This window comes from Pinus tabuliformis, chromosome J, assembly GCF_031772625.1.
Source record: "Pinus tabuliformis cultivar Carrire ecotype Pingquan chromosome J, CPIR1, whole genome shotgun sequence".
In the NCBI taxonomy this organism is placed as follows: domain Eukaryota; kingdom Viridiplantae; phylum Streptophyta; class Pinopsida; order Pinales; family Pinaceae; genus Pinus; species Pinus tabuliformis.
Window position 1 is genome coordinate 1,643,915,702 of NC_142295.1, and position 26,611 is coordinate 1,643,942,312.

General features: G+C 41.1%; 1 protein-coding gene across 2 annotated transcripts in view; it reads left to right on the forward strand.

The window, feature by feature from the left end:
* The window catches only part of LOC149233834 (GDSL esterase/lipase WDL1-like), a 373,119-nt gene that overhangs the window by 42,791 nt on the left and 303,717 nt on the right, over positions 1-26,611 (forward strand). For both annotated transcript variants that reach the window (XM_089379865.1, XM_089379864.1), the window contains exon 3: positions 14,991-15,131. In XM_089379865.1, the coding sequence (XP_089235991.1) occupies positions 14,991-15,131 (141 nt within the window). The remainder of the gene's footprint in view (positions 1-14,990; positions 15,132-26,611) is intronic.

The window sequence follows — 26,611 nt, forward strand, 5'->3', positions numbered from 1 at the left end:
TCGGGATCAGATATCATTTCATCAGAGACTATGTTCAGAAGGGAGCTGTGAAGCTTGAGTATATTTCCACTGATGAGCAGGTTGCAGATCTTCTTACCAAAGCCTTACCACGGGGCAAGCATGTCTACTTCAGAGACAAGATGGGTGTGGTGAGGAACACCTTCCTCGGTAAGAGGGAGTGTTGAAATTTGGTACCGGAGGATAGGTGGTTCCCTTAGGCTTTGATCTTTGGCCTAGGGAAAAGTGTCCAAAAGAATTTAATTTTTCTCCTAAAGTAACTTTATAATTTTTATAAAGTTAAATTTAATTTAAAAGTGACTTTAAGTGATAAAGTTACTAAGTCTAATTTTAAAGTGACTTTTATAAAGTCAATGAAAAATTAGAAAGGAAAAGTGACTTTGGAAATAAATGACTAAGTGGGTCTTTATTAAAGTGGGGTGAATTAAAAAATAAAAAGTGAGATTTAAATGAGCATTTAATCTCAGCCTTAGATCTCAATCTATTTCAGCCATTGGATTTAGGGATCACCCAAAAGTCACTTGGATCACCCAAAAGTCACTTGGGGTTAGATTAAAGGAGGAAAAGGAGGAAAAGGTCATTCATTCTTTCATGAGCAGATTGGGAGAAGGAGAGCAAGAGAGCAAGAGAGATTTCTGAGCAGGGAGGAGAAGGAGACAGCAGCTTGGCACACATTCTAAGGCAGCAGTTGAGCAGATTTGTATAGCTGATTCAGCACACAGTGAAAGGCAGATTTGGCACGATTTTTGAGGAGTGGTTTGCACAAAAATCGAGGAGCAGTTTGCTGATTTTTCTGCACGCAAAACGAGGGCCGTACAACGCATTTATTGTAGTCCGTACAACGCATTTAATGCTGGATGTACAACAACATCTAATGCTGAAAGTGGGCACGAAAATCGAGGAGGTCGTACAACATTTATTGCTGTCCTGTTTGTTGTAATTTCTAGTTTGCTGTGAGGCATGGGAAAAGAGATAAGTTGTAAATTTGCTTGTTGATTTTTTTGCTGAATATTTCTCACTGTAAAAAGGCAATTTTCAGAAATAAAGAAGAGCTTTCGAACTGGTTTTCCCCAAGAGTTGTATGGGGTTTTTCCAGGGTCACATTGACCAAAAATATCAGTGTTTAAATGTGTTTTAATGGCTGTTTATTACTGCTGATTTTTATTTCTGCAATTTCCAGCATTCTGTAAAATTTCCAGAATTTGTGTTTTCAGCAATATTTATTTTTTCGGCTTGTTAAATGTATGGTTATGGGAAAGGGCATTTAACTACATGGGAGAAATAAGGTGAAACTGAAAACCGGGGTGGGAAATGAGAAATTTCTACACCTAAATACTATGGCATACCGGTCAAGGATGGACTGTATCTCCGGGTGCACTGTCTGCCCTGTAGTCCCTGTCTCCGATGCACACAGCTCTACTACCCACTCTGTGTCTCCCTTCCGGAAGACTACCTCCATCCGATGAGCCGAAATAGTCTGAGGTGGATACGTATGTTGTCCCCGTATCTTCTCATGCCTCCTTGTCTTCTCATCATCCCACTCCATCTCTAGGGTCTTCCAATCCGTCGTGACCTTCCCTAGAGTGATAAGCCATTGAACACCCAGTATCATGTTGGTGTCCGGAATATCGACCACAAAAAAGTGGTCAGCCAATGTGTAGGTGCCCATCTTCATTGAAAGCTCTGGAACAGACCGAGCACACGTCATGGTCTGATCTCCTGGGACCAAGACTGAAAACCCATCGAAGCTCTCTGTCTGTATGCCTCTCCGCTCAACCATCTATGCATCAATGAAGTTGTGGGTCGCCCCACTGTCAACCAAAATTGACACTCGTTGGCCACTTACCGTCCCTCGTACGCGTAGCGCCAGATACTTGGGAACTCCTCACTATGCGGCAAGGGCCCCTCCGGTGGGTGCAAAAGATGCACCACCTGCTGCTGGCGGTGGAGGTGGCAAAAGTCCCTGTCCATCATGGCCATCTCCTGCCTCCACACCATGCTCGTCATCCTCTTCTCCACTGCTTTCGGAGAAAACCTCAATGAAATGTGCCTTGCCAGCAACGCATCTATGCCTTGGTGTCCATGGCTCCTGACATGTGAAGCACAACCGCTTCTTCTTCAGCTCCCTCTTGACATCATCGTCAATCTGCACTCGTCCTAGATTCCCCTTTGGAGGTGGAATCCTCACATCCTTCCCCTTAGACTGGAAAGTCTGTCTCTGGGGTAAGGTGTCCGGCACCTGGGTAAGACATCATGTAGGTCCCGGGTCCTGCTGATAGCATCCTGAAGGGTGGTTGGTCTAGTGGATCTGACTAGACCCCGAAGTGGCTTTGCTAACCCCTCAACATACATATAGATCCTCCGTGCCGTGGATAGGTCTGACACCATCACGGAGACCCTTAAGAAATCTGCAATGTAGGTCTTTGGGCTCCCTGTCTGTTTGAGCCTCGTCAGCTCAACGAAATGCGCTCTGGATCCCTCCGATCAAATCGCTCCATCAGTATCCTGGTAAACTCGGCATACATCATCATTGTGGAGTGCCCCAGTGTAACCATCCCATGAAACCACCAATCCTGGGCCTCGCCATCCAAATGCAATGTTGCCACCTTGATGGCCTCTGCCTCCGACATCTGGTTAAGATGGAAATAAATGTCCAGCTTCTCCACCCAAGACTTTGCTGAACTGTTTGATGAGCCATCAAACGTAGGCAAGTGGAATCTACTCGCTGCACGGTGGGTGTCGCCATCATGGTAATGCCGATACCCTCTGTGATGGTCGCGAGGTTTGCTATCCCGCTGGAGCTGAACAAAATCTCTGAATGAGAGGGCTTCCCTGAACTCCTGCCCATAAGCTTGGTACTCTGTAAAATAATCGCCCATATGTCTGGGCTCTGCCTCCTGCTGGGCTACGGCCCCTGTGTCTGCTCCTAAGAAAGTGGGCATGGTAGAGCGTGTAGGGGCATGTGAGGCCACCTGTTGCGCAGTATCACGCTGCTCTGGCAAGTGATGGGATGCACCTGATCCCTCACCAATCTGAAAAACTCGTGGGCTCTCACGCTGTCTGGCCTCTACTGCCGTGAATCTCTGCCCCATCACCTCAATCTGCCTCGACAGATCCTGCATTGATTTGAGGAGCATATCCGCAAATCTCTTCCCGTCCTCGTCGGCCATCTGTTCTGCGTCCACTACTGGCTCTCTCTGTTTTGCGTCTACCACAGGCTCCACCTGTTCTGCGTCCACCACAGGAACACAGTCTCCCTCCCCGTAGGTATTCTCCAACCTACGTCCAGTGTCTTTGTACCTCCTACCTCTGTAACAAATGTAGGGTTTTTCCCCTGGTGTCATAGATTGCTAGCTCCACAGGTTGAGCCAGATCTATGCTCTGATACCACTGTAATATTCCTAACCCAGAATATTCCTCAAACCCTAGCAAAACTCCAACCAAATATGTGCAAATGATATAATAACCCAGAAGTGATAAAATAACAGTGGAACATCATATAATAATGTAAACCGGAAATATAAGCAGATACACAAGAAATGCAGCAGGAAACGCTAAGCCATTTTATTATACTGAGCAATAAAATGAGTACAAGAGGTGATTAGATAGATGGCACCTCGACTTGCACAAGGCAAGTGAAGAAATACTCTTAGAATGACAAGAATGGCCTCTCTGCGTGGATGCTGCTGCTGGAAAACAAATGATGATTTGGGGCTGCTCCCCTCCTCGGAAAACGCTGAAACTCTGGATTCGAGCTCTACTCAAGAAACCCAGGAAAACCCAGAAAGCTCTCCTGGAATGGCTGACCCCCGAAAAACACCCCCTTGGGGTTCTGCGCAGTTCCTCAATGCCCTACGCTGCCACTGAAGGAAACCCCCCTAAACTCTGCCTGAAATACTGCCTGAAACCCTGCCAAAATCCTCTAATGAGACAAGAGTTGGACCCCTACTCAATCTCTCTGTAAAAATCCACCTGCAAGACCCCAATCCAGCACAACAACCAAACAAAACTGCGCCCCTCTCCCAGTGCTGCGCAGTCCTCCAAAACGCTGCTAATACTGCTGCAGGAATGCTGATGAAACTTTTGCTGAAACACCAAAGGAAATACCTTGCCCGAGCAGGCACTCGAAGTCCCCCGGGGCTAAGGGTGAGATCTCCGAACGGAGATACTCAATGCATTAAACAATGTTGCAGACCAGCTAAACAGCCAGCGTGCTCAAAAGTCGAAATGACTAGCTCAAAATGTACATAACCGAATGATCAAAATGAGGGGGCTTCTCTCTCTTTTATAGCTTCTGCCTCTCTCAATCCCAATGCTCACCTTCTCCTGCGTGATTCCCCTTTTGCCACGTGTTCCTCCCCTCCTACGCAGTCCCTCCATGTGTTTGTGTGGGCTCCATTTCTGCGTCCCCCTTTTGGCCCCCTTGGCTCTCCCTTTAAGTCACAATGTTGTGCTACTAGGAAGTGACTTTTATATTAAAAGTGAGTTATGTCCCCCTTTCTCACTTTTATTTATTTATGAAATAACTATAGAAGGCAAAATTTGGCAAAAATCGAATATTCCAATTAGCTGGGGCTAATTAGGAATATTACATGCTTCAACAAAGATTGACGAGGATGAGTTTGCCATGAGTGCCCATGCATCTCCAGGCAGGAGATGGGGTGATATTGAGGTGTAGTCGGGAGGACTACATGTGGGCAGGATCCTTGAGGAGTCCACCTCTTGGATCAATTCATTGCTATGGGAGCCCAAGATTCAGCAATAGCGAGATGGACTTAGTGTCAAATGATGCAGTGGAGTGTTTGGAGGACAGATGTAGTGGCTTGGGACTAGAGACTGATCAACGCAGAGCAAGGTTGGAAGCAGTGCAGTTGGCACAGTGCAAGAGTCAACAACAAACCAGAAGATTCAGAGGGCCAGTATTATGTTTAACAAAGTTAAGTTAAGCTAATTTTGGATGTTTTTTCAGTTGCTTCTCTCAACAACTGAGTTGTAGTACGGATGCAGTGTTAGCAGTGGCAGTGCTAGCAGCATAGCAGATGCAGCGTTTGAGAGGGCGCTGTAGTACAGATGCAACAATGGTAGTGTCATGGGCAGCAGTACAGTAGCAACAACAGTGCAGAAAGGAGGTGCTTCAGAAACAAAGCAACATGCAGGTGGACACTGTTGCTAGAGCACTTTCCTCGCTAAGAGGGAGTGTTAGTTTTTGGTAGCATTGGAAGTGCTCTAGCCTTGAAAATTGGTGGAGGGGCTAAGGCACATGAGTTCTAAAGAACCAATAAACCATTTGGTGAAATTCCACCTGGATTTTATTTTATTAAAACAACTAATATTTTTAATGGAGTTCCTAAGTCTAAACTTAGGGAAATTAAAATCTTAATGGGTATTAATCAAAATATGAGTGAGAATGATCTAGAAGGCGGATCAAGTCATGTTTTAATCTTATTTGTTGATTAGAGATTTAATCTCGGCCGTTGAAGACTTCACAAGAAAAGTATAAAATGGAGGCTTGGGGTTCATTTGAAAATACAAAGAGAGAGAGAGAGAGAGAGAGTTGATCTAGAGTTCGATTCCTAGGGCTAGGAAGTTGAGAAATTCGAACTAAGTGATCATTCAACAACAGAGGGGCAGTGAGAATCCGGGAAAAGGACTTTCCTGAGAATACTAACAGAGAGGCGGAGAGAGCTTGCACAGAGGCAACGCAGTAGGTGGGAGAGCTGACGCTGGGCCAGTTTGAGTCCACGCAGCCTTGGCGTAGAGCCAAAGGGGCCAGCGCAGAGCAGAAAAGCTGTCTGTCACGTAGAATTCAGAATTGCCAGGAACAACCAGAACTGTCGGAACAATTGGGTTAACTAACGCAGAGGGCAGAAGAGGTGACGTAGGGTTGACGTAGAGCCTGAAAGGCTGACGTGGGGCCAGCGTAGAAGTAGCCGGGGTTAGCCAGTCTTGTGTCGGATCATCCGAAATTCTGCCGGGTGAATTGAGGTAAAACTCACTCAGATTTTCCGTCAATATTTTCTCTGTAAAGGATTGTTAGATGAGCATCCTAGATTTGTATTCAGATATTTCTCCTGCATAATAATAAACCCTCAGAACTGCTGCATTAGTTTTCCCGCATTGGGTTTTTCTGGTGACTATTGTGTCCAAAAATAAGTGTGTCCTATGTATCTTGTTCTTTTCTCTGTTTTCTGTTTCATGAGATCAAATATTTAATTAGTGTAGGTTGTAGAAGTAATTTTCTTTAGTATTCAGAAGAATAACTTGATGAATGCAATTTAAAAATCAAGTAGATGAAGTTGTGGAAATAATATTGAGAGGGGGGTGAATCAGTATTATCAGATCAATAATTTTATTTCCCAAACAGATTTGTATACGCTACTTCAGTTAAGTGAACTAGCGTGTACACACGACTGTACTTAAAGCAACCAGCGTATATGCAGAGAACTTTTGATTTAGCCAATTTATCATGCATTGAAATTTAACTAGTATATCAGAGATTTATTAGATAGTGTAGTAAAAGCAGAATAAAGCATCACACATAAGCTATGTTGTAGGAAACGTAAGGCAAGGGGGCGTTTCCGTACTGAAACGAGTACGAAACGCTGAAACACGTGTGGCACAGCCCTGAAACGCGTTTTAGGCCATACTGCCACGTTTCACGAAACTGAAACGTGGCCAGTACGGCATGAAACGCGTTTCAGGGCCGTATGACTCACGTTTCAACTTTTTATTTGGGTTTTTTTTTTATATTTTTAATTTGTGTTCTAATTTATTTTTAAGTTATCCTAGTGACTTCTAGATACCTGTCTAAAGTTATAAAAGTGAACTTTTGCCCTAGTGTTGATATGCAGTTCATCAGGAAGTTTGAGGCATATGCAGTTCATGGTAATGTTAAATTCTTAAAGTAAAAGTGATATTCTCCTTTATTTTTCATTTTCATCCTTTTACTTAAATTTTTAACATTACGATGAAATGACTCAGGATGTTTGAGAGTGGTTTTGCCCTCATTGGATTTCATATGGAGAAAGTAGAATTTTAGATCTCACTCAAAATCCAGCAAACTTATCTGTTTTTCAGGATTTCAGGATTGGGGGGATTGCAATGTTTCCATTGGATTTTATCATGTACTAGGGTATGCAACTTGTATTTAATCAAGAGAACCAAGCCCTCTATGCAGGGGAGACCCCCATTAATCAAGAGCATGTAGGGTACTAGGATTTGAAACTTGTATTTAATCAAGAGCACTAAGGTCGTTCGACTATGTAGGAGGAGACTCCCAATCAAGCACGAGACAAGAAATTAGAAATTTCTCGTGGTTGATTTTGGATATTTCTATTTTCATTATGTGATCATTCATGAGTAAATGTAATGTAAATTTAGAGACTTATAGTTTATGCATTGACAATTGACAATTTTATCATAATGTAATAAATGAGAATGTATCATATATGCTTTATGATTGCACATATTTCTTAAATGTCCTAATATATATATATATATTCGCGTTTCCCCGTTTCCAAAATTTGGGGAGGTCGCGTTTCGTATCGGTTCCTGTTTCGGAAACTCGTACCCATTTTCTCATTTCGTGCAACCTAGCACATAAGCAACACACATGAACACCAAGATATAAGGTGGAAACCCAATGTGGGTAAAAACCACCTGCTGTAGTCGTCTCTGTCTTCTTTTATTAATAAGAAAATCTGTTTACAATCTTGTATTGGTGCAGACTCATACCAGTGCACAGACCTCTACCTGTAGAAGGTTGCAACCTTCTCTTGTTCTCCACCTTCTACTAGAAGGGAGCTACAACCCCCTAGCTCTTGTACTAGCTGATATGTTTACTAGTATGTAGGCGGCAACCTACAGAAGGCTACGACCTTCTTTCTTCTTCCAAGGACCATGTTTCATAAATTTTCAGACTGGATCCATCAACAACATCATAACTGTAATACAATCATCAAATACATCTGCATCAACCAATCATTGAAACTCAATCATCACTTTCTGAATCAACCACAACTGAATCAATCAATCACTTTGACAACCCATCGTCAAATCACAATCAATTTGATCATTCAGAATACTGTCACCAGAACCCAAACCAGAACCCAGAACTCTGCAACAGCAAACAAAAACAATTGAAACATACTTTATAAGGTATACGCTACTTCCATGTGTCGAACCAACGTGTATACGCGCTTTTATCAAAGCCAACCAGCGTACACATCTGCAAATATTAATTCATAATTCTGCAGCTATTTCGGACTTCAGTTATACCCAGATCATAATATTTACAGAATAACATGTGTCAGTATTCAGATCTAGACTATACATGATCAAACCACATAATGATAATTCATTTCAAGCCTTAAGATCCCGATCCATCATTAGATCTTATCCCTCATCAACTGCTAAGGTTCATCCTTGGTTCAGATCAAGCACAACACCATAAGCCAATAACCTGCATACTAGATCTCACACTTCATCAGATATTCAATACTTGCACCCTTGGCCTAATGATCTTCTCCTCCTTATATAGTTTTAGGCCTTTCTCAATACCATGGACCAAAACCACTTAAGACCAATACCTTGAACCAAATACCTAGGGTCAATACCTCGGACCAAATACCTCAGACCAAAAACTTAGTTTTCCAAGATATACACGCTTTTCCTTTTGTGAAAGTGCGTGTGTACGTATATGCTACTTGTGTTTAGTGAACCTGTGTGTATACAGTGTACACAGCTTGGTCAAGGTGAATCTGCGTATACCTCTCTTTCTTCATTCTTTGTAGTCTGATCTGTAATTCTTTGCTGTTGACATGCTGTACTGTGATCTTTAATTTGAGTGAGTTGCCATCAAGGACAACACCTGTATCATAATGCCAACAGAAGTAGATTCATATTTGCTTGAGTAGGGGTTCCTAGAGGACTAGGAATTTTCACATGGTATCAGAGCATTGATTTTGAAACAGGAGCAGATCCAATGTTGAGCAGTGAGGCCGAAAGCTGCACTTGGCAGGAATTCAAATCCCCTTGAAGGGATTATGCAGTCCTTGCCGAAAAGCAGAGATTTCGAGGAAATCTCTCTAAGTGAGACGACACAGAGGTACGATTTCCAGTTCATGAGTTTGCAGAGGCAGAGGGAGTGATGCAGAGCCTTAGCGCAATGCTTGAAGGGTACAGTTTCCGCTGGGGCAGAAATCTGCTGGAAAAGAATGAAGACACGTAGAAGAGGAATTTTCTCCTCAGAGAACTTTTTGCCAAAAAGTTCGAATTTCTCAGTTGCTGGGTAGCTGAGCAGTGCTAAGCAGTGACTAGAGGAGTTAGTTTGACAGTTGGGTGAGATGGCATCGCATGGGCTTAAAGATTAGGATAGGTTGGACAAAGCCTCCAACTATGTCATATGGAAGACCAAAATATTAGTTGTTCTGGAGGAATATGATCTCGAGGCCTACGTGAAAAGTGTTCTAGCTGTTCCTGATGACAATGATCAAAGAAGAAATAAAAGGTCGAGTAGGGGAAGGCAAAGAGGCTTATTCTCAATGGAGTTTGAGATCATGTGGTCTCACACTTGTAGGGCAAGGATACAACTCGGGAGATGTGGGAAGCCTTGTCTTCTCTGTATGAAGGCTTTTCTGAACAACGAAAGATGTATTTAGAGCAGAAGTTGCAGCGGACTTTGATGCAGAAAGGAGAAGGGGTGAACTTTTATCTTCAACGTCTTTAGGACACTAGAGATCACCTTGCTGCAGTGGGGTCCACTCCTCAGCCAACCACGATGGTGAGGATAGCCCTGAATGGAGTCGCGGATGAATGGCAAGTCCTTCATCGGAGAAGATGTGGGCGACTCTTCAACATAAGAAGTTAAGGAGGGACCTAGTGAAGGTCAACCTCAATGACAATAGTGGGATTGGCACAAAGACGAAGGAGGAGGAGGAAAACACAACTCTAACATCGAAGGGACAATAGAAGCAGAAGGGCATTTCGAAGGTGAAATGTTTCAGTTGTGGTGAGATGGGCCACTATGCATTCCAGTGTCCTTTGAAGAAAAAGGATAAAGATGAGAAACATGATCCAAAGGCTACTTCAACAAAGATTGACGAAGATGAGTTTGCCATGAGTTCTCACGCATCTCCAGGAGGGAGATGGGGCCATATTGAACTGTAGTTGGGAGGACTACATGTGGGTAGGATCCTTGAGGAGTCCACCTCTTGGATCAATTCCTTGCTACGGGAGCCCAAGGTTCAACAGTAGCAAGATGGACTTAGTGTCAGATGTTGCAGTGGATTGTTTGGAGGACTGACGCAGCAGCTTGGGACCAAAGATTGATCAACGCAGAGCAAGGTTGGCAGCAGTGCAGTTAGCACAGTGCAGAAGTCAACAGACGTGCAGAAGATTTAGAGGGTTAGAGACTAGTAGCAGTCAGATTCCAACATTCATGGTATTATGCTGAACACAGTTAAGTTCAGTTAATTTTGAATGTTTTTCAGTTGATTCTCTCAGCCACTGAGTTGCAGTACGGATATAGTGTTAGCAGTGGCAGTGCTGGCAGCATAGCAGATGCAATGTTTAAGAAGGAGCTATAGTACATATGCAGCAGTGGCAGTGGCAGTGTCATGGGAAACAATACAGTAGCAGCAACAACACAGTGTTTGTGGCAGCAACAGTGCAAAAAGGAGGTGCTTCAAAAACATAGCAGCATGCAGGTGGACATTGTTGCTAGAGCACTTTCCTTGCTAAGAGGGAGTGTTAGTTTTTGGTAGCATCGGAAGTGCTCTAGCCTTGAAAATTGGTGGAGAGGCTAAGGCACATGAGTTCTAAAGAACCCAAAAACCATTTGGTGAAATTCCACTCGAATTGTATTTTATTAAAATAATTAATATTTTTAATGGAGTTCCTAAGTTTAAACTTAGGGAAATTAAAATATTAATGGGTATTAATCAAAATATGGGTGAGAATGATCTAGAAGGCGGATCAAGTCATGTTTTAATCTTAGCCGTTGATTAGAGACTTAATCTCAGTTGTTGAAGACTCAACGGGAAAAGTATAAGATGGAGGCTTGGTGTTCATTTGGAAACAGACACGGAGAAAACGAATTGATCTAGAGTTCGATTTCTGGGGCTAAGAAGCTGAGAAATTCGAACTAAGTGATCATTCAGTAGCAGAGGGGCAGTGAGAATCCGGGAGAAGGACTTTCCGGAGAATACTGACAGAGAGGCGAAGAGAGCTTGCAGAGAGGTAGCGCAGTAGCCGGGAGAGCTGATGTTGGGCCAGTGTGGGCCCACGCAGCCTTGACGCAGAGCCAGAAGGGCCAGTGTAGAGTTGAAAAGCTGCCTGTCACGAACAAGTTGGAACTGCTGGGACTTACCGGAACAACCGAGATAGCTAACAAAGAGGGAAGGAGAGCTGACGTAGGGCCTAACAGGGCAGCCCAGAAGTAGCCGGGGTTAGCCAGTCTTGTGCTGGATCAACTGGAATTCTGCCGGATGAAGTGAGGTAAAACTCACTTAGATTTTCCGCCAATATTTTCTCTGTAAAGGATTGCTAGATGAGCATTCTAGATTTGTATTCAGATATTTCTCCTGCATAGTAATAAACCCTCAAAACTGTTGCACTCATTTTCCCGCATTGGGTTCTTCCGGGGACTATTGTGTCCAAAAATAAGTGTCCTATGTATCTTGTTCTTTGCTTTGTTTTCTATTTCATGAGATCAAATATTTAATTAGTGTAGGCTGTAGAAGTAATTTGCTTCAGTATTCAGAAGAATAACTTGATGAATGTAATTTAAAAATCAAGTAGGTGAAGTAGATTTAAATTTGCTGCAGTAGGGGTTTCTTCAGTGTAGGAATTTTCACACTTCGTCCTCCATGTTTGATCTCTTAGGGCAACAACCAATTTCAGAGAGAAGAAAAACAAAATGTGGATGTCTCTAATGAGGATTGAGGTCGCTTCTATTTATAGGAAATAGGATGGGCTTTAACTTGGATAATTAACCCCAAGCCGACCTTGATAAATTACACATGAGAGGGCTTATTTTCAAATTTATATTTTTCCTTATCCAATTTTAGTGATATTTAGGTCGATTTTGGTCCTCTCGAAAAGAGGAATTCAATAGCACAAGTATCTTCTTCAAAGGAGCTGCCCAAGGTGGAATTTGGCCCAAGTTTCCAATTTTAACAACCTAATTGATGATCATAATCGTGATAAAAGTATTCTACTGATAATCTAAAAGAACCGCTAATTGTGTTTAACTTTTCATGTATCTAATTGACACATTGGCACATTATTGTTAATCACCATTATCTAATTGGTGTTCTAACATTGTTGAGAGAAGCACTAGATTTGTTTATTTTATGAGCAATTGTCTATTGGTAGTTTGGCGCCTTCTATCTTGTTTCATTGAGCACCTTTTCTTTTAGTGAAGATTGACAGTATACATTGATTAAGTACTTCATTGTTCTAAATTGAATATCGTTGCAATTTGTCCTTAAGTGCTTAAGACATTTAACAATCTCACTAAAAGTAATCTCTCATCTTGCATCTACATATTAAGTTTAGTGTTGGATTAATTAATTCACCTCCAAGCATAAGCTTGGTGGAGAGATTCTAGTTCCACCTTTCTCATCTAGCTTACGAAGTCTAGAACCTCTTTAGTGGTTAACACGGTGACCTTGCAGTCGTCAGAGCCACAGTCTTTGCAGCGCTGAAGGCATTGGGTGGTTAGATTTCCAAGGGAGGTATCGTTAATATAGCCATTGCTATCTTTCCCTGGGCTTCTCTCCACAACCTACTCTAGAGACTAGTTTCAAAACAGCTAAGGGAAAGGATTCACCTAGTTAGGCATCTAATCTAAAATAAACCAAGATCTTGCATTTCACTTAGTTTTTAGGTGTTGCATTTCATATAGGATAGTGAAGCATCTTAAGGCAGCAATTGTTCATCCGGTGGCTTGGTAGATAATTCACATTAAGGCAAGTATTTTGACTCCATTTAAGGCATTGGTTTTTCAAGATAATCTAATCATTAAACTTGCAAAATTAACCAAGTTGCTAGGCCATTCAGTGGTGTCTCCCAAACTTGTCGGTTGCCAACGGGTCTTACACCTTCACATCTCATAGGGACTACCCCCCATAGCTTGTTGGGAGACAACTAGAATGGAGAGGACGGGGATCAAAGCGATAGCCCATGCTTTGATCGTTGTCGCATCCGGCCTGTACAATTTGAGCGACAACAGTTTCCATGATGATGAATGTGTAGTTTGATAAATGAATGGTCGTTGATTCTTTGTTCGCATATGTTGTCATTGATATTTGGACACTTGTGATTGAACAAGATAAATGTATTTTCTAAACACAACGTATAAAACAAGCTTTGTTCGTCTCAATTAGGTAATTCCAACTTGTTTGCAATGGTAATTTGACATAGAATTCACATTTGCAAGCATGGTGATCCGATGATTTACTATGTGGTTTGTAGGATTCCAACACTGTTTGCGTTGCAGGTTGAGCAGACAATTTTCCCTTGATCATTGAAAGTGTTACATAAAGTTAATAGTGCATTCATCCACATCAGGCTCTCTTACCATTACTTTGGGGTGGGTGAACGTGTTATGTTTGTCAAGCCAGGCCATTTCCGTTCTCAGTCAATCCCCCTGTACTTATCCAATGACCGTGACTTAGATTGGCTGGTTAGGGAATCCCCTCTTAGGTTTAGAACCTTTCCCAAGACCTTAAGTGAGAGGCAAGGTTGCCGAGGTGACAGTGGCTGGCTTGCCTAGCAGTTGCTCCTTGTCTCTCGCCTGTAGTATTGGACTGCCCCATCACCATTAATCTAAGAGATGACAGGGAATTTACTTCATTATGTCCAAGCAATGTATTTATTACCTCTTTCATCATGAGTTATATTGCCTATCACATATCATTCTCTCTCATTCTTTCTTATTATTATTCTATCAACACCCTCTCAAAAAGATTGCTTTCCTTCTGAAACTGATATCTTTTGGTGAAGGCTGGGTATTGCAACCTTTCTTTTCCAAGTTTTTATGTTTCTAGGAACTTTCCAAGTCTCTCCCAAAGAGGGAAAAAGCATCAACAGTTTTTGTGATGTTTTGGAATATCAAACAGAGGACTTTTGGGATGTTTTTCAATGGGTATGTGGGGATATGTGTTAGCATGCTTCAGTTCAAAATTCAGCCCATTTCGACTTTGTATGAGAAAGTTATTGCCAAAACATAGGAAGTTATTTCAACTTGCACTTTTGAAGTGAAACAGTTGAATTTTCACCTGAAACTTCTTGTGCACATTGGAAACTATATTGAAAACACACCCATCAAGTTTCATCTCATTTGGACATTGCATGAATATTTTGTGGCTTGTGCACCTTCCATTCCTCTGTCTGCTGACTAGGCACTGTTATGTGGCGTTAGCTTTTGATGTTTTTCTGAACAGTAGTTGGCCGAGGATCTAAGTGGCAATGATATTTGATTCACGAGACTATTTCTGATCCATTAGAGAACAGTTCTTCATAAATCTGTCTCTTCTTTGTGTCTGTATCTGTTTGTAGAAATCACCATGTGGGGTGAATACTAGTGGTGCTTGGCTTGGCTATGATAGGATTCTGCGGTTCCCAACATATTATGTTGCAATAAACTTAGAAAGAGACTTGTTTCTCTTCCTAGGTTACTGAATTACTTCTTTCAAGTAAAGCTTGCTAAACTATGCTAAAACTTGTGGTTTTCTAGTAATATGGAATGCTGATGTTAAATTGTATATTTTCTACATTTCTTTTATATATCTATATATATATGTACTTTTCTTTGTGTGTAACTGTCAATGTATTTTTTTTCACATTAAGAAAATGCTTTTAGTTACAGGATCATCCTTCTCAGCCTGCATATATATATATATACTTTTCTTTGTGTGTGACTGTCAATGTATTTTTTTCACATTAAGAAAATGCTATTTGTATTACAGGATCATCCTTCTCAGCCTGCCTTAGTAGTAGTATTCTTTGGATCCAATGATGCTGCCTTTCCTCTTCCTAGTGGAATGGGTCAAAGTGTGCCAATCACAGAGTACAAAGCAAATCTTCGACAAATATGTGCACATATCAAGGTTAGTATGAATTTTAGTTATTATGTTTCCAGTATTTGATGCTTTTACATTCAACCATGTAACTCAATCATCTATTTAGAAAAACTGAAAATAAATGTCTTTCTGACCTATAAAATATAGGGAGATTCTGAACAATGACTAGTTTATGTATGGGTTCATCACTCTAGAAAAATACCAAAGAAATGAACTGCGAGAAGCGCATAAAGGAGGCAGATTTATTTTAGATTTCTGGACTGATCCTTCCATGGTTCTTTGATGTTTGAAAATGTGATAACCAAAGACATTCTGCTCACTTCTTGCTGTGTTCGTCCTAGCTGAGTCATGATGCAGTTATGAATCCATTTGACTTGGTAGATGATGCTATCTTAAATTTTATTAGAGAAGGGTTGTGAAGTTCATATTGTAGCTCAACGGTTAACTATACTATCTCTTTCTGTTCCCATGTGTTGAAAAAAACAGAAGGATTCTTGGATAAGGAATGATCTATTCTATGTCTCTTATGGTGTTGAACATGTTTCATCTAGTGGAACAACTTCCATTAAAATGCTTCACTGAGACATCTCATGGCCATTCTTCTTAAGATGGCAACCAAGAAAGGTCGACTTCCATGGAGCACCTATTCTCTGAAAAAAAGGTGATGACTGGATAACCTGGTAGAGGTAGTTTAGCTGTAGTCTACCTCATAATATTCTATAGGCTAGATAATTAATAGGGAAGATCATAATGCTATAATATAATGAATAGATGGTTATCGACACAAATGATAAATTAGTAATTTTCATTCATTTACAAGAGGTCATGTCTTAATAATAAATATGTATAAATGAAGGACTCAACATTTTGACTCTTCACCTCTTAGCAATTTATCAATATTTTGATTCTTCACAATTTATCAACTTATCAAATATATTTTGTACTTCAAGTATAATATCTTCTCTTGGTATATACTAGAATGTGATAACTGAAGACATTCTCCGCACTGAATCATGAATGCTGTCCATTTGAGCTGAATGGTGATGCACTTATGTATTCATTTGATTAGTTAATCAGAGCATGCTATCTTAACTTTTGTAAAAGGGGGGTCATGAAGCTCATATCACATTTCAATTGTTAACTGTTCTAGTTCTCTATAGTCCCATGCATTATAAAGACAGAGAGTGTTAGTTTTTGGTAGCATCGGAAGTGCTCTACTCTTGAAAATTGGTGGAGAGGCTGAGACACATGAGTTCTAAAGAACCCAGAAACCGTTTGGTGAAATTCCACCCGGATTGTATTTTATTAAAATAATTAATATTTTTAAAGGAGTTCCTAAGTTTAAACTTACGAAAATTAAAATATTAACGGGTATTAATCAAAATATGGATGAGAATGATTTAGAAGGCAGATCAAGTCATGTTTTAGTCTTAGCTGTTGATTAGAGACTTAATCTCGACTGTTGAAGACTCAACAGGAAAAGTATAAAATGGAGGCTTGGGGTTCATTTGAAAACACACACGGAAAGAATGAATTGATCAAGGATTCAATTCCTAGGGTAGGGTTTGCTAAGGATTTCGAATTAAGTGATCATTCTGCAGCAGAGGGGCAGTGAGAATTCGGAAGAAGGACTTTCCAGAGAATACTGACAGAGAGGTGGAGAGAGCCAGCAGATAGGCAACGCAGTAGCCGGGAGAGTTGACACTGGGCCAGTCTGGGCCCACACAGCCTTGACACAGAGCCATAAGGGCCAGCGTAGAGCAAAAAAGCTGCTTGTCACGCAGAAGCCGGCACTGCCAGGAATAGCCAGAACTGTCGGGAACTGCTGGAACAGTCGGGAACGCTGACGCAGAGGGTAGAAGTCGGAACTGTCAGGAATAGCTGGAATAGTCGGGAAAGTTGACGCAGAGGGTAGAAGTTAGAACTGTCAGGAATAGTCGGAACTATTGGGAATGGTCGGAATTGCTGGGAACTGCTAGAACAGCCAGGAAAGCTGACGCAGAAGGTAGAAGGCGGAACTACTGGGAATAGCAGGGAACTGCCAGAACAGCTAAGAACGCTGACGCAGAGGGCAGAAGCCGGAACTACTGGGAACAACCAGAACAACCGGAGCGCTGACGCAGAGGGCAGAGAAGGTGACGCGGGGCTGACGCAGAGCCAACACAGCTGGGGTTAGCCAGTTTTGTGTCGGATCAGCCGGAATTCTGCTGGGTGAAGTGAGGTAAAACTCACTTAGATTTTCCTGCTATATTTTCTCTGTAAAGGATTGCTAGTTGAGCATCCTAGATTTGTATTTAGATATTTCTCTTTCATAATAATAAAACCCTTGGAGCTGCTGCACCGGTTTTCCCGCATTGGGTTTTTCCGGGGACTATTGTGTACAAAAATAAATGTGTCCTATGTATCTTGTTCTTTGCGCTGTTTTCTGTTTCATGAGATCAAATATTTAATTAGTGTAGGCTGTAAAAGTAATTTGCTTCAGTATTCAGAAGAATAACTTGATGAATGTAAATTAAAAATCAAGTAGGTGAAGTAGATTTAGATTTGCTGCAATAGGGGTTCCTAGAGGACTAGAAATTTTCACATGGTATTAGAGCATTGATTTTGAAACAGGAAGAGCAGATCCAGTGCTAAGCAGTGAGGCGGAAAGCTGCACTTGGCAGGAATTCGAATCCCCTTGAAGGGATTGCGCAATCCTTGTCGGGAAGTAGAGATTATGAGGAAATCTCTCTCTGAGAGAGTTGACAGAGAGGTACGATTTCTGAATCGTGAGCTTGTAGAGGCAGAGGGAGTGACGCAGAGCCTCAGCGCAGTGCTTGAAGGGCGTAGTTTCTGCTGGGGCAAAAATCCGCTGGAAAAGAACAAAGACACATAGAAGGGGAATTTTATCCTCAGAGAACTTTCCGCTAGAAAGTTTGAATTTCTCACTCGCTGGGAAGTAGTGCTAAGCAGTGACTAGGGGAGTCAGTTCGAGAGTTGGGTGAGATGGCATTGCATGGGCTCAGAGATTAGGATAGGTTGGACAGAGCCTCCAACTATGTCATATGGACGACCAGAATCTTATCTTTTCTGGAGGAATATGATCTTGAGGCCTATGTCAAAAGTGTTGTAGTTGTTCCTACTGACAATGATCAAAAGAAGAAATACAAGGCTGAGCAGGGGAAGGCAAAGAGGCTGATTCTTGATGGAGTTCGAGATCACGTGGTCTCACACGTGCAGGGCAAGGATATAGCTTGGGAGATGTGGGAAGCCTTGTCTTCTCTGTATGAAGGCTCTTTCGAACAATGAAAGATGTATTTGGAGCAGAAGTTGTAGCAAACATTGATGCAAAAGGGAGAAGGGGTGAACCTCTATCTTCAATGTCTTCAGGACACTAGAGTCCAACTTGCTGCAATGGGGTCCACTCCTCAGCCAACCGTGGTGGTGAGGATAGCCCTGAATGGAGTCTCGGATGAATGGCAAGTTTTCGTCCTGTTGACCACTACATGTCAATTACCCATAGCAGTACACCCCCTTTTTCGCAAAAGGGATAGCGCTTGATCGATATGTCTGTGCCATTCGATTGTCGTCATCAGCCCGATCATATTGTTTTGTAAACCTAGTCTGCATGTGTAAATTGTAAATAATCTTCGCAGATCTTAGTCATGTATGTAAACTGCCTAGGCAACCTAATTTTCTGGTGATAATCTACATTCCGGAAGGTTTTCTGTCTCACCGACCTATGGTCGGCAGAGTTTTCCTTCAGCCTAACCCCAAAGTCGGAATGGATTTTGTCATTAGAATCTTAGGGGAATCCTAGTGTGTTTCGAGTCTATGTAAAAGTAATTTGGAAATAATCCCAATTATTTGGTTAGGTTATTACAAATTGCTTGATCTGCTAGATTATATTTGTGTCGCAGAACTGGGTGGTCTATGAGGGTCTATGTCAAATGGGTTTTCCCCCTAAAGTGTCTTGAGGGTTAGAAAATGTTTTAATCCCCTCATAAGTCCCAAGTCCTAGGTGATTCTTCCAAAGGGCTAAGTTGGAGGATCCAAAAATAAAAAAATAAAATAAAAAATAAAAAATAAAAGATATAAATAATAAAAAAATAAAATAAAAAATAAAAAAATAAAAAATAACTAATCTAATAAAATAAAATAAAATAAAATTTAAAAATAAATTAAAAAATAAATGAAAAACCGAGAAATAAAATAAAATAATAAACTAATAATAAGTCAAAGTTTTGAGGAAATAAATGCAAGATTTTAATTTTTTAATATATTAATTTCGACGAATGAGATTAAAAGGGATTTTGATCCTCATCGACGGTCGAGATTAGTTTGACATGGATCACTCGAACTAACTGTCGGGAATTTTTCCTTTAAATAGGGTGTCAGGGGTCATTTGAGATGAGATTCGATCTGTGAGTCTTGTGCTAAAGAAAGCTCTCTTGTAGTCATTTTTTGTGCAATAAAGAAAGACTTTGGGGTTGAAAATCTTGCTGGTGTTACTCTTCTGGAAGTGCTGTAAGATGATTTATTTTTCTGCATTATTTTATTTTCAGCCATTGATAATAGCTTGATGAAGATTGATTTAGGCAAAGGTATCTTGTCTGATCTCTGGGTTTTGAATGATAGTTTAGATTCTAAAATATAATGGTAGGTATCTCCATTGATCTGGATTTCACTATTTTTTTCTCCCTTTATGTTAATGGTTGATTTTAAGCTGTGCAGGAAATCTTAGTTTTGAGTTTACCGGGCGTTAGGGGAAGTTCTCGGCTGAACCAGCCAACTCCCGGATTGCGTTTTCTGAAAGAGCCCAGCCAGTTCTTGATCCAGGGCTTATCATTTTTTTTAATGAATGCATGAAGGGTTTTCTGAAGCATCTCACATTAAGTTTAAAATTTTGAAAATATTACTGTGGATTATTGACAAATCTGGCTGCTTAAGAGTCGAAAATCTATAAATATTGTAAATTTTTAGCTGGTTTTAGGGTTTTCAGTTTTGTTTCTGGCACATTTTGTTTCTGGGTGTTTGGTTTTTGCAGGTTGTAGGTACATATTTTTGAAATTTTTTTAGGGTTTTCCATTAGGCAATCTGAAGCGGATTGATTCAAAATTTTTTACAATTTCTGAGGAAATTCAAGGTTTTCTGCCGCTGCCTGGAGGGTTTTTTTTTCACAGAAGGATTTCGAAATTTGTTTCAGCCACCACACAAATCTCAATCAGTTGCCCATTCACAAGCAGTCAACTATCAACCTTAGCGATCCATTCACGCAAAACCCGCATAATAGTGACAGTTTTCTCCACCGCAGCTCTGCTCCCTTACCTGCAAAAACAATAAATCCACAACCTCCTACGCTGGCCCTTCCTCCACGCAGCTGCCTCAGTCCCATGCATACCTGCACGCTGGCCTTCCTTCTGCCATCATCCATTCCTGCCCCACGTCTTCTTCAAAACCCATCTCTGCTGCCAGGTTTTCCCTCTCTTCCTCATCCGGAAACCTTAGCTCTCCTCCACGTGATTTCTGGCTGACCATCGAACGCTGCCACCCAATCTGCCCCAGCGTTCTCCACCTTTCTTCGCTGCCATCGCTGCAAAAATTCTGCGTTATCCATCTGCCAAAACCTCAGCTTCATCCAGCTCATTCCCTCAGCCCTGTGGCTCCCTCGCTGCTGTCCAAAACTAAACCTGCGTCAACCCTTTTCTCCACAGCGTATTACTCATTCACTGCAATCATACCCACGCCCATCCTCCATCTAAACTTGCTGCCTTCACGCAGTCAGCTCAACGCCATTATATCCCTTGCCCTTGCCTCTGCGCAGCAATCTTCCATAGCGTCGTCGGCCATAAACCTGCACACGATTGAAACACAACAGCAAAAACAAAAGGAAAAATTCGATTTTCTGGTAAGTCGTATGATTTAAGGTTAGCGTATTAGCATTCCATAAGTTTAGCGTGGGTATTTTTGTCATGATATGTGCGTATGTTAACTTAGTTTTAGGCTAGGTTTTGATTTTAGATATTTAGATTTTAGTTTTAGTTTAAACATTGGATATAAATGATTTTAGTTTGGTTTTGTTTTTTACTTTAAAAAAATAAAAAATCAATTTTCATTTTTTAGATTAACTTTAGTTTCAAGTTTAGTCTTGTTTTGTTTTTTTTTTTTTAATTTTAATATATATATATATATATATATCTCCTATCTCCTCTTCCGCGGATCTCAGAAGTCTCGGTGGCTCAGATCTCCTATCTCCTCTTCCGCGGATCTCAGAAGTCTCGATGGCTCAGATCTCCTATCTCCTCTTCTGTGGATCTCAGAAGTCTCGGTGGCTCAGATCTCCTATCTCCTCTTCCGCAGATCTCAGAAGTCTTGATAAGTCTCAAATACGATTTCAAAAGTCTCGGTGAGATTCCAGAAGTATTTCACAAGTCTCGGTGGGATTCCAGAAGTCTCGGTGGCTCAGATCTCCTATCTCCTCTTCCGCAGATCTCAGAAGTCTTGATAGTCTCAAATACGATTTCAGAAGTCTCGGTGGGATTCCAGAAGTCTCGGTGGGAAGTATCGGGCTTTCTCAGATTTCCTATCTCCTCTTCCGCAGATCTCAGATCTCTTCCGCAGATCGGGCTTTCTCAGATCTCTTTCGCAGATCTCCTCTTATATATATATCTGCGATTTATTGGAAAACATATAAACCAACTAGCACGCAGATCTTGCTAGGCTTTCGGTATAGATCTGCAAATTCTTGCTCGGCTTTCGGTATAGTTTTTATGATGAAAAGAATCCTAAATTAAATTAATACCTTCTCCCACGATTGGGAAGAGATCTTTCTTTAGCTTTCGATATAGATCTGCGGCATTGAATTGAATCTGCAGTATAGATCTGGTGCAGATCTGCGGTATAGATCTGGGGCCTGCTCGCATTTACAGTTTATTTCACGGCTAGGTTTTAGATCTGAGGCTAGATCTAGGCGGCTAATTTCTGCGGTCAGATCTAGATCTAATCTTATCTTCTGTCTTATTTGTCTGCGGTTGCGTTCTACGAGCAAGTAAAATATGGCTCCGAGCTTCGCAAAAATAACTGTTGGCTCATCCGCCTCTGAAGGGCAATCTCCTGTCCATATCGTGAGTGAAGCCCCAGCTCCCACTATCCAAGTGGTCCAGGACTCACTCGATGAAGCTTTAAAGTTCTCCGAAAGTGCCCTAATTTGCCGGTTCAATGGTTTTTGGCCGCGGCTGATAGCACTCCACAATTGGATCTCGGAGGTATGAAAGCCTATCATTTCTGATGAAATTAATATCTACCCCTGTGCTAGAGGTTTCTTTATAATAGATTTTGAAAATCCTGAAAGCAGACAATGTATTCTAGATTCCGGCCCTTGGTTTTGGGAAAAATCAGGCCTATTCATGAAGCCATGGAACCCATCATTCGATCCCTCTACAGCAGTGATAACCTCAGCACCAGTTTGGGTGAGATTGCCAAGCCTACCCTTGCATCTCTGGAATCTCTCCTCGCTAAAAGCCATCGGAAATGCAATTGGGAAATTTTACTGCAGGTGCCCAGAAACAGAGGAATATGCCAGAACCACCTATGCACGCATCTGTGTGGAAATGGATTTCAGCGCCGGATTCCCAGCTGAAATAAACCTAACAAGTAAAGACTATGTGTGGAACCAGAAGCTTGATTATGAAAGTGTCCTCTTCAGATGTCGATCGTGCTTTGAGACGGGGCATCTAGCCAAAAATTGCCCAAAAGCCTCTGAGAAAAATTTTGCTAGAAAAAACCACCACAGATCTACATGGTGGGAAGGAGCACAAAAAGAACACTACACTGTCATCAAAGAAGAAGAATATTCTAGAGAAAATGAGTCACAAGAAATCAAGGAAGAAGGAAACAACTCTCAAAACAAGCAAGGAGAAAGCCCGCCCCAACAAATCAACAGTTATGAGGATTTGAATACCGCAGAAAATAAATCTTCATTTAACAGCGAAGCAGATCTCCTAAACCAAACTTCTTCTCCGACTATTTTCAAAAGAACGAACACAATAGATCGCGAAGCTAAGACACCAATGTCCCAAGAACCAGAAGAGAGGAAGGAGATGCAAGACAAAGGAAGTTGGAAGACCGTAGAGAAAAGAAAGAAAGCTACAACACCAATCTCGCCAAGAAAGACGAGGAGCCAGACAAGTAAAAATTAAGAAAATTGTAGGTCCGATAGACCAATTTGGTCTGAGTGGACGTTAACCATCATCATCATCATCATCATCATAATATAAAAAAAATCATAAAAAGGTTTAAGTTTTAATGACTTGGGTTCCATTTTTTTTATTATTTTAGATCTATTTTTAGCAAAAAAAAGATATAAAAAGTAAAAATCCCAAAAATATAAAAAGTTGATCCTTAGGCCTTTTTTTTTAGAGTTTTGTTTTATAGTTTAGATTTTTAGATATTAGTTTTGTTTTATCTTAATATTAGAATTTTATTTAAAAAAATCAAAAAATTGTAAAAATAAAAAAATTATAAAAAGTTTTAAATTTTAGATTTTAATGGGTTCATATTTTGTTTTGATTTTTTTTAGATTTATTTGATTTTAGGATTAAATTTTAATAATTTTGAGTTTCATTTAGTTTACTTTAGTTTAATTTTGTTTTATTTATATAAAAATATATAAAAATTAATTTTTTTTGAAAAGCTTAATTAAAAATTGAAAATTCATTTTTGGTGACTTTTGTGGTATCTATGTCCCACTTGTCTATAGTTAAATGCACTTAAATGTTTATTTGAAGATTAGCTATATGAAAGTGGTAATTCGTTAGCATTTAAATTGTATGGTTGTTTAATGTATTAAATCTTTAGAAATTTAATTGCTGGATCATTATTAAAGCGTTGAGTTTATTGAATAGCTTGTATCGCTTGGGATATTTGATGATAAATGGTTGTTTTACAAGGTTTGTATTTTTTCAACATTTAATAAATAATCATTTAATCATTGATCATTTAATCATTAACTCCATAAGGCACTGGTACATTAATTTCCAAAATCAATTAGGTGTTAAATTGCTTTGCTCTGTCTCCCAACCCAACTGGTCTGCAGTTGGTCTTCCTTCATCCCATATGGTCTACCCGCCTTAGCTTCGGGAGACGACTTAAACGGAGAGATCGGGGATCAGGGTGACAGCCCCCGGTCTGAGCGTTGTCGTGACAATTTGTGTGACAACACGTCCAAAGCATATTGGGCAGGGAGAAACTACCTTCATGGGAGGAGATGTGGGCAGTTCTTCAATAGGAGGAGTTAAGGAGGGACCTAGTGAAGGTCAACCTCAGTGGCAACAATGGGAGTGACACAAAGACGAAGGAGGAGGAGGTGAACGCAACTGTAGCATCGAAAGGACAATAGAAGCCCAAGCAAAAGAAGGACATTTTGAAGGTGAAATGTTTCAGTTGTGGCGAGATGGGCCACTGTGCATCCCAATGTCCTTTGAAGAAAAAGGATAAGGATGAGAAACATGACCCTGAGGTTGCTTCAACAAAGATAAATGAGGAAGAGTATGCCACGAGTGCCCACACATCTCTAGGAGGGAGATGGGTCGATATTGAGCTGTAGTCGGGAGGACTACATGTGGGCAAGATGCTTGAGGAGTCCACCTCTTGGATCGATTCCTTGCTATTGGAGCCCAAGATTCAGCAGTAGCGAGATGGACTTAGTGTCAGATGATGTAGTGGAGTGTTTGGAGGACAGATGCAGTGGCTTGGAACCAGAAACTGATCAGCACAGCGCAAGGTTGGCAGCAGTGCTGGAGTCAGTAGCAGCGCAGAAGATTCAGAGGGTCAGAATCAACAACTGTCAGATTCCAACATTCATTGTATTATGTTTAACACAGTTAAGTTCAACTAATTTTTGATGTTTTTCAGTTGCTTCTCTCAACAACTGAGTTGCAGTACGGATACAGTGTTAGCAGTGGCAGTGCTAGCAGCATAGCAGATGCAACATTTGAGAGGGAGTTGTAGTACAGATGCAGTAGTGACAGTGGCAGTGTCATGGGCAGTAGTACAGTAGCAGCAACAACACAGTGTTGGTGGCAGCAGCAGTGCAAAAAGGAGGTGCTTCAGAAATAGAGCAACATGCAAGTGGACATTGTTGCTAGAGCACTTTCCTCGCTAAGAGGGAGTGTTAGTTTTTGGTAGCATCGGAAGTGCTCTAGCCTTGAAAATTGGTGGAGAGGCTAAGGCACATGAGTTCTAAAGAACCCAAAAACCATTTGGTGAAATTCCACATGGATTGTATTTTATTAAAATAATTAATATTTTTAATGGGGTCGCTAAGTCTAAACTTAGGAAAATTAAAATATTAATGGGTATTAATCAAAATATGGGTGAGAATGATCTAGAAGACGGATCAAGTCATGTTTTAATCTTAGCCGTTGATTAGAGACTTAATCTCGGCGATTGAAGACTCAATAGGAAAAGTATAAAATGGAGGCTTGAGGTTCATTTGAAAACACACACGGAGAGAACGAATTGATCAAGAATTCGATTCCTAGGGCAGGGTTTGCTAAGGATTTCGAATTAAGTGATCATTTGCAACAGAGGGGCAGTGAGAATTCGGGGGAAGAACTTTCCGGAGAATACTGACATAGAGGCAGGCAGAGAGAGCCAGCGGAGAGGCAGTGCAGTAGCCGGGAGAGTTGACGCTGGGCCATTCTAGGCCCACGCAGACTTGACGCAAAGCCATAAGGGCTAGTGCAGAGCAGAAAAGCTGCCTGTCACGCAAAAGCTAGAACTGCCAGGAACATCTCGAATTGCTAGAATAGTCGGGAAAGTTGACGTAGAGGGCAGAAGCCGAATTGCCGGGAATAGCCGGAACTGCCGGGAACTACCAGAACAGCCGGGAAAGTTGACGCAGAGGGCAGAAGGCAGTACTATCGGGAATAACCGAGAACTGCCAAAACAGCCGGGAAAGCTGACGCAGAGGGCAAAAGTCGGAACTGCTGGGAACAACCGGAACTAACAAGAACTGCTGGAACAACTGGGAGAGCGGACGCAGAGGGCAGAGAAGGTGACGCAGAGCCAGCACAGAAATAGCAGGCGTTAGGCTGTCTTGTGTCGGATCAGCCAGAATTCTGTCGCGTGAAGTGAGGTAAAACTCACTCAGATTTTTTGCCAGTGTTTTCTTTGTAAAGGATTGCTAGATGAGCATCCTAGATTTGTGTTCAGATATTTGTCCTGCATAATAATAAAACCCTCAGAGATGCTGCACCTGTTTTCCCGCATTGGATTTTTTCAGGGACTATTGTGTCCAAAAATAAGTGTGTCCTATGTATCTTGTTCTTTGCTCTGTTTTTTGTTTCATGAGATCAAATATTTAATTAGTGTAGGCTGCAGAAGTAATTTATTTCAGTATTCAGAAGAATAACTTGATGAATGTAATTTAAAACTCAAGTAGGTGAAGCACATTCAGATTTGCTGCCTTTTCACAGAGAGTGCCTTGGATAAGGAACGATCTATTCTTTGTCTCTCAAGCGGATTTG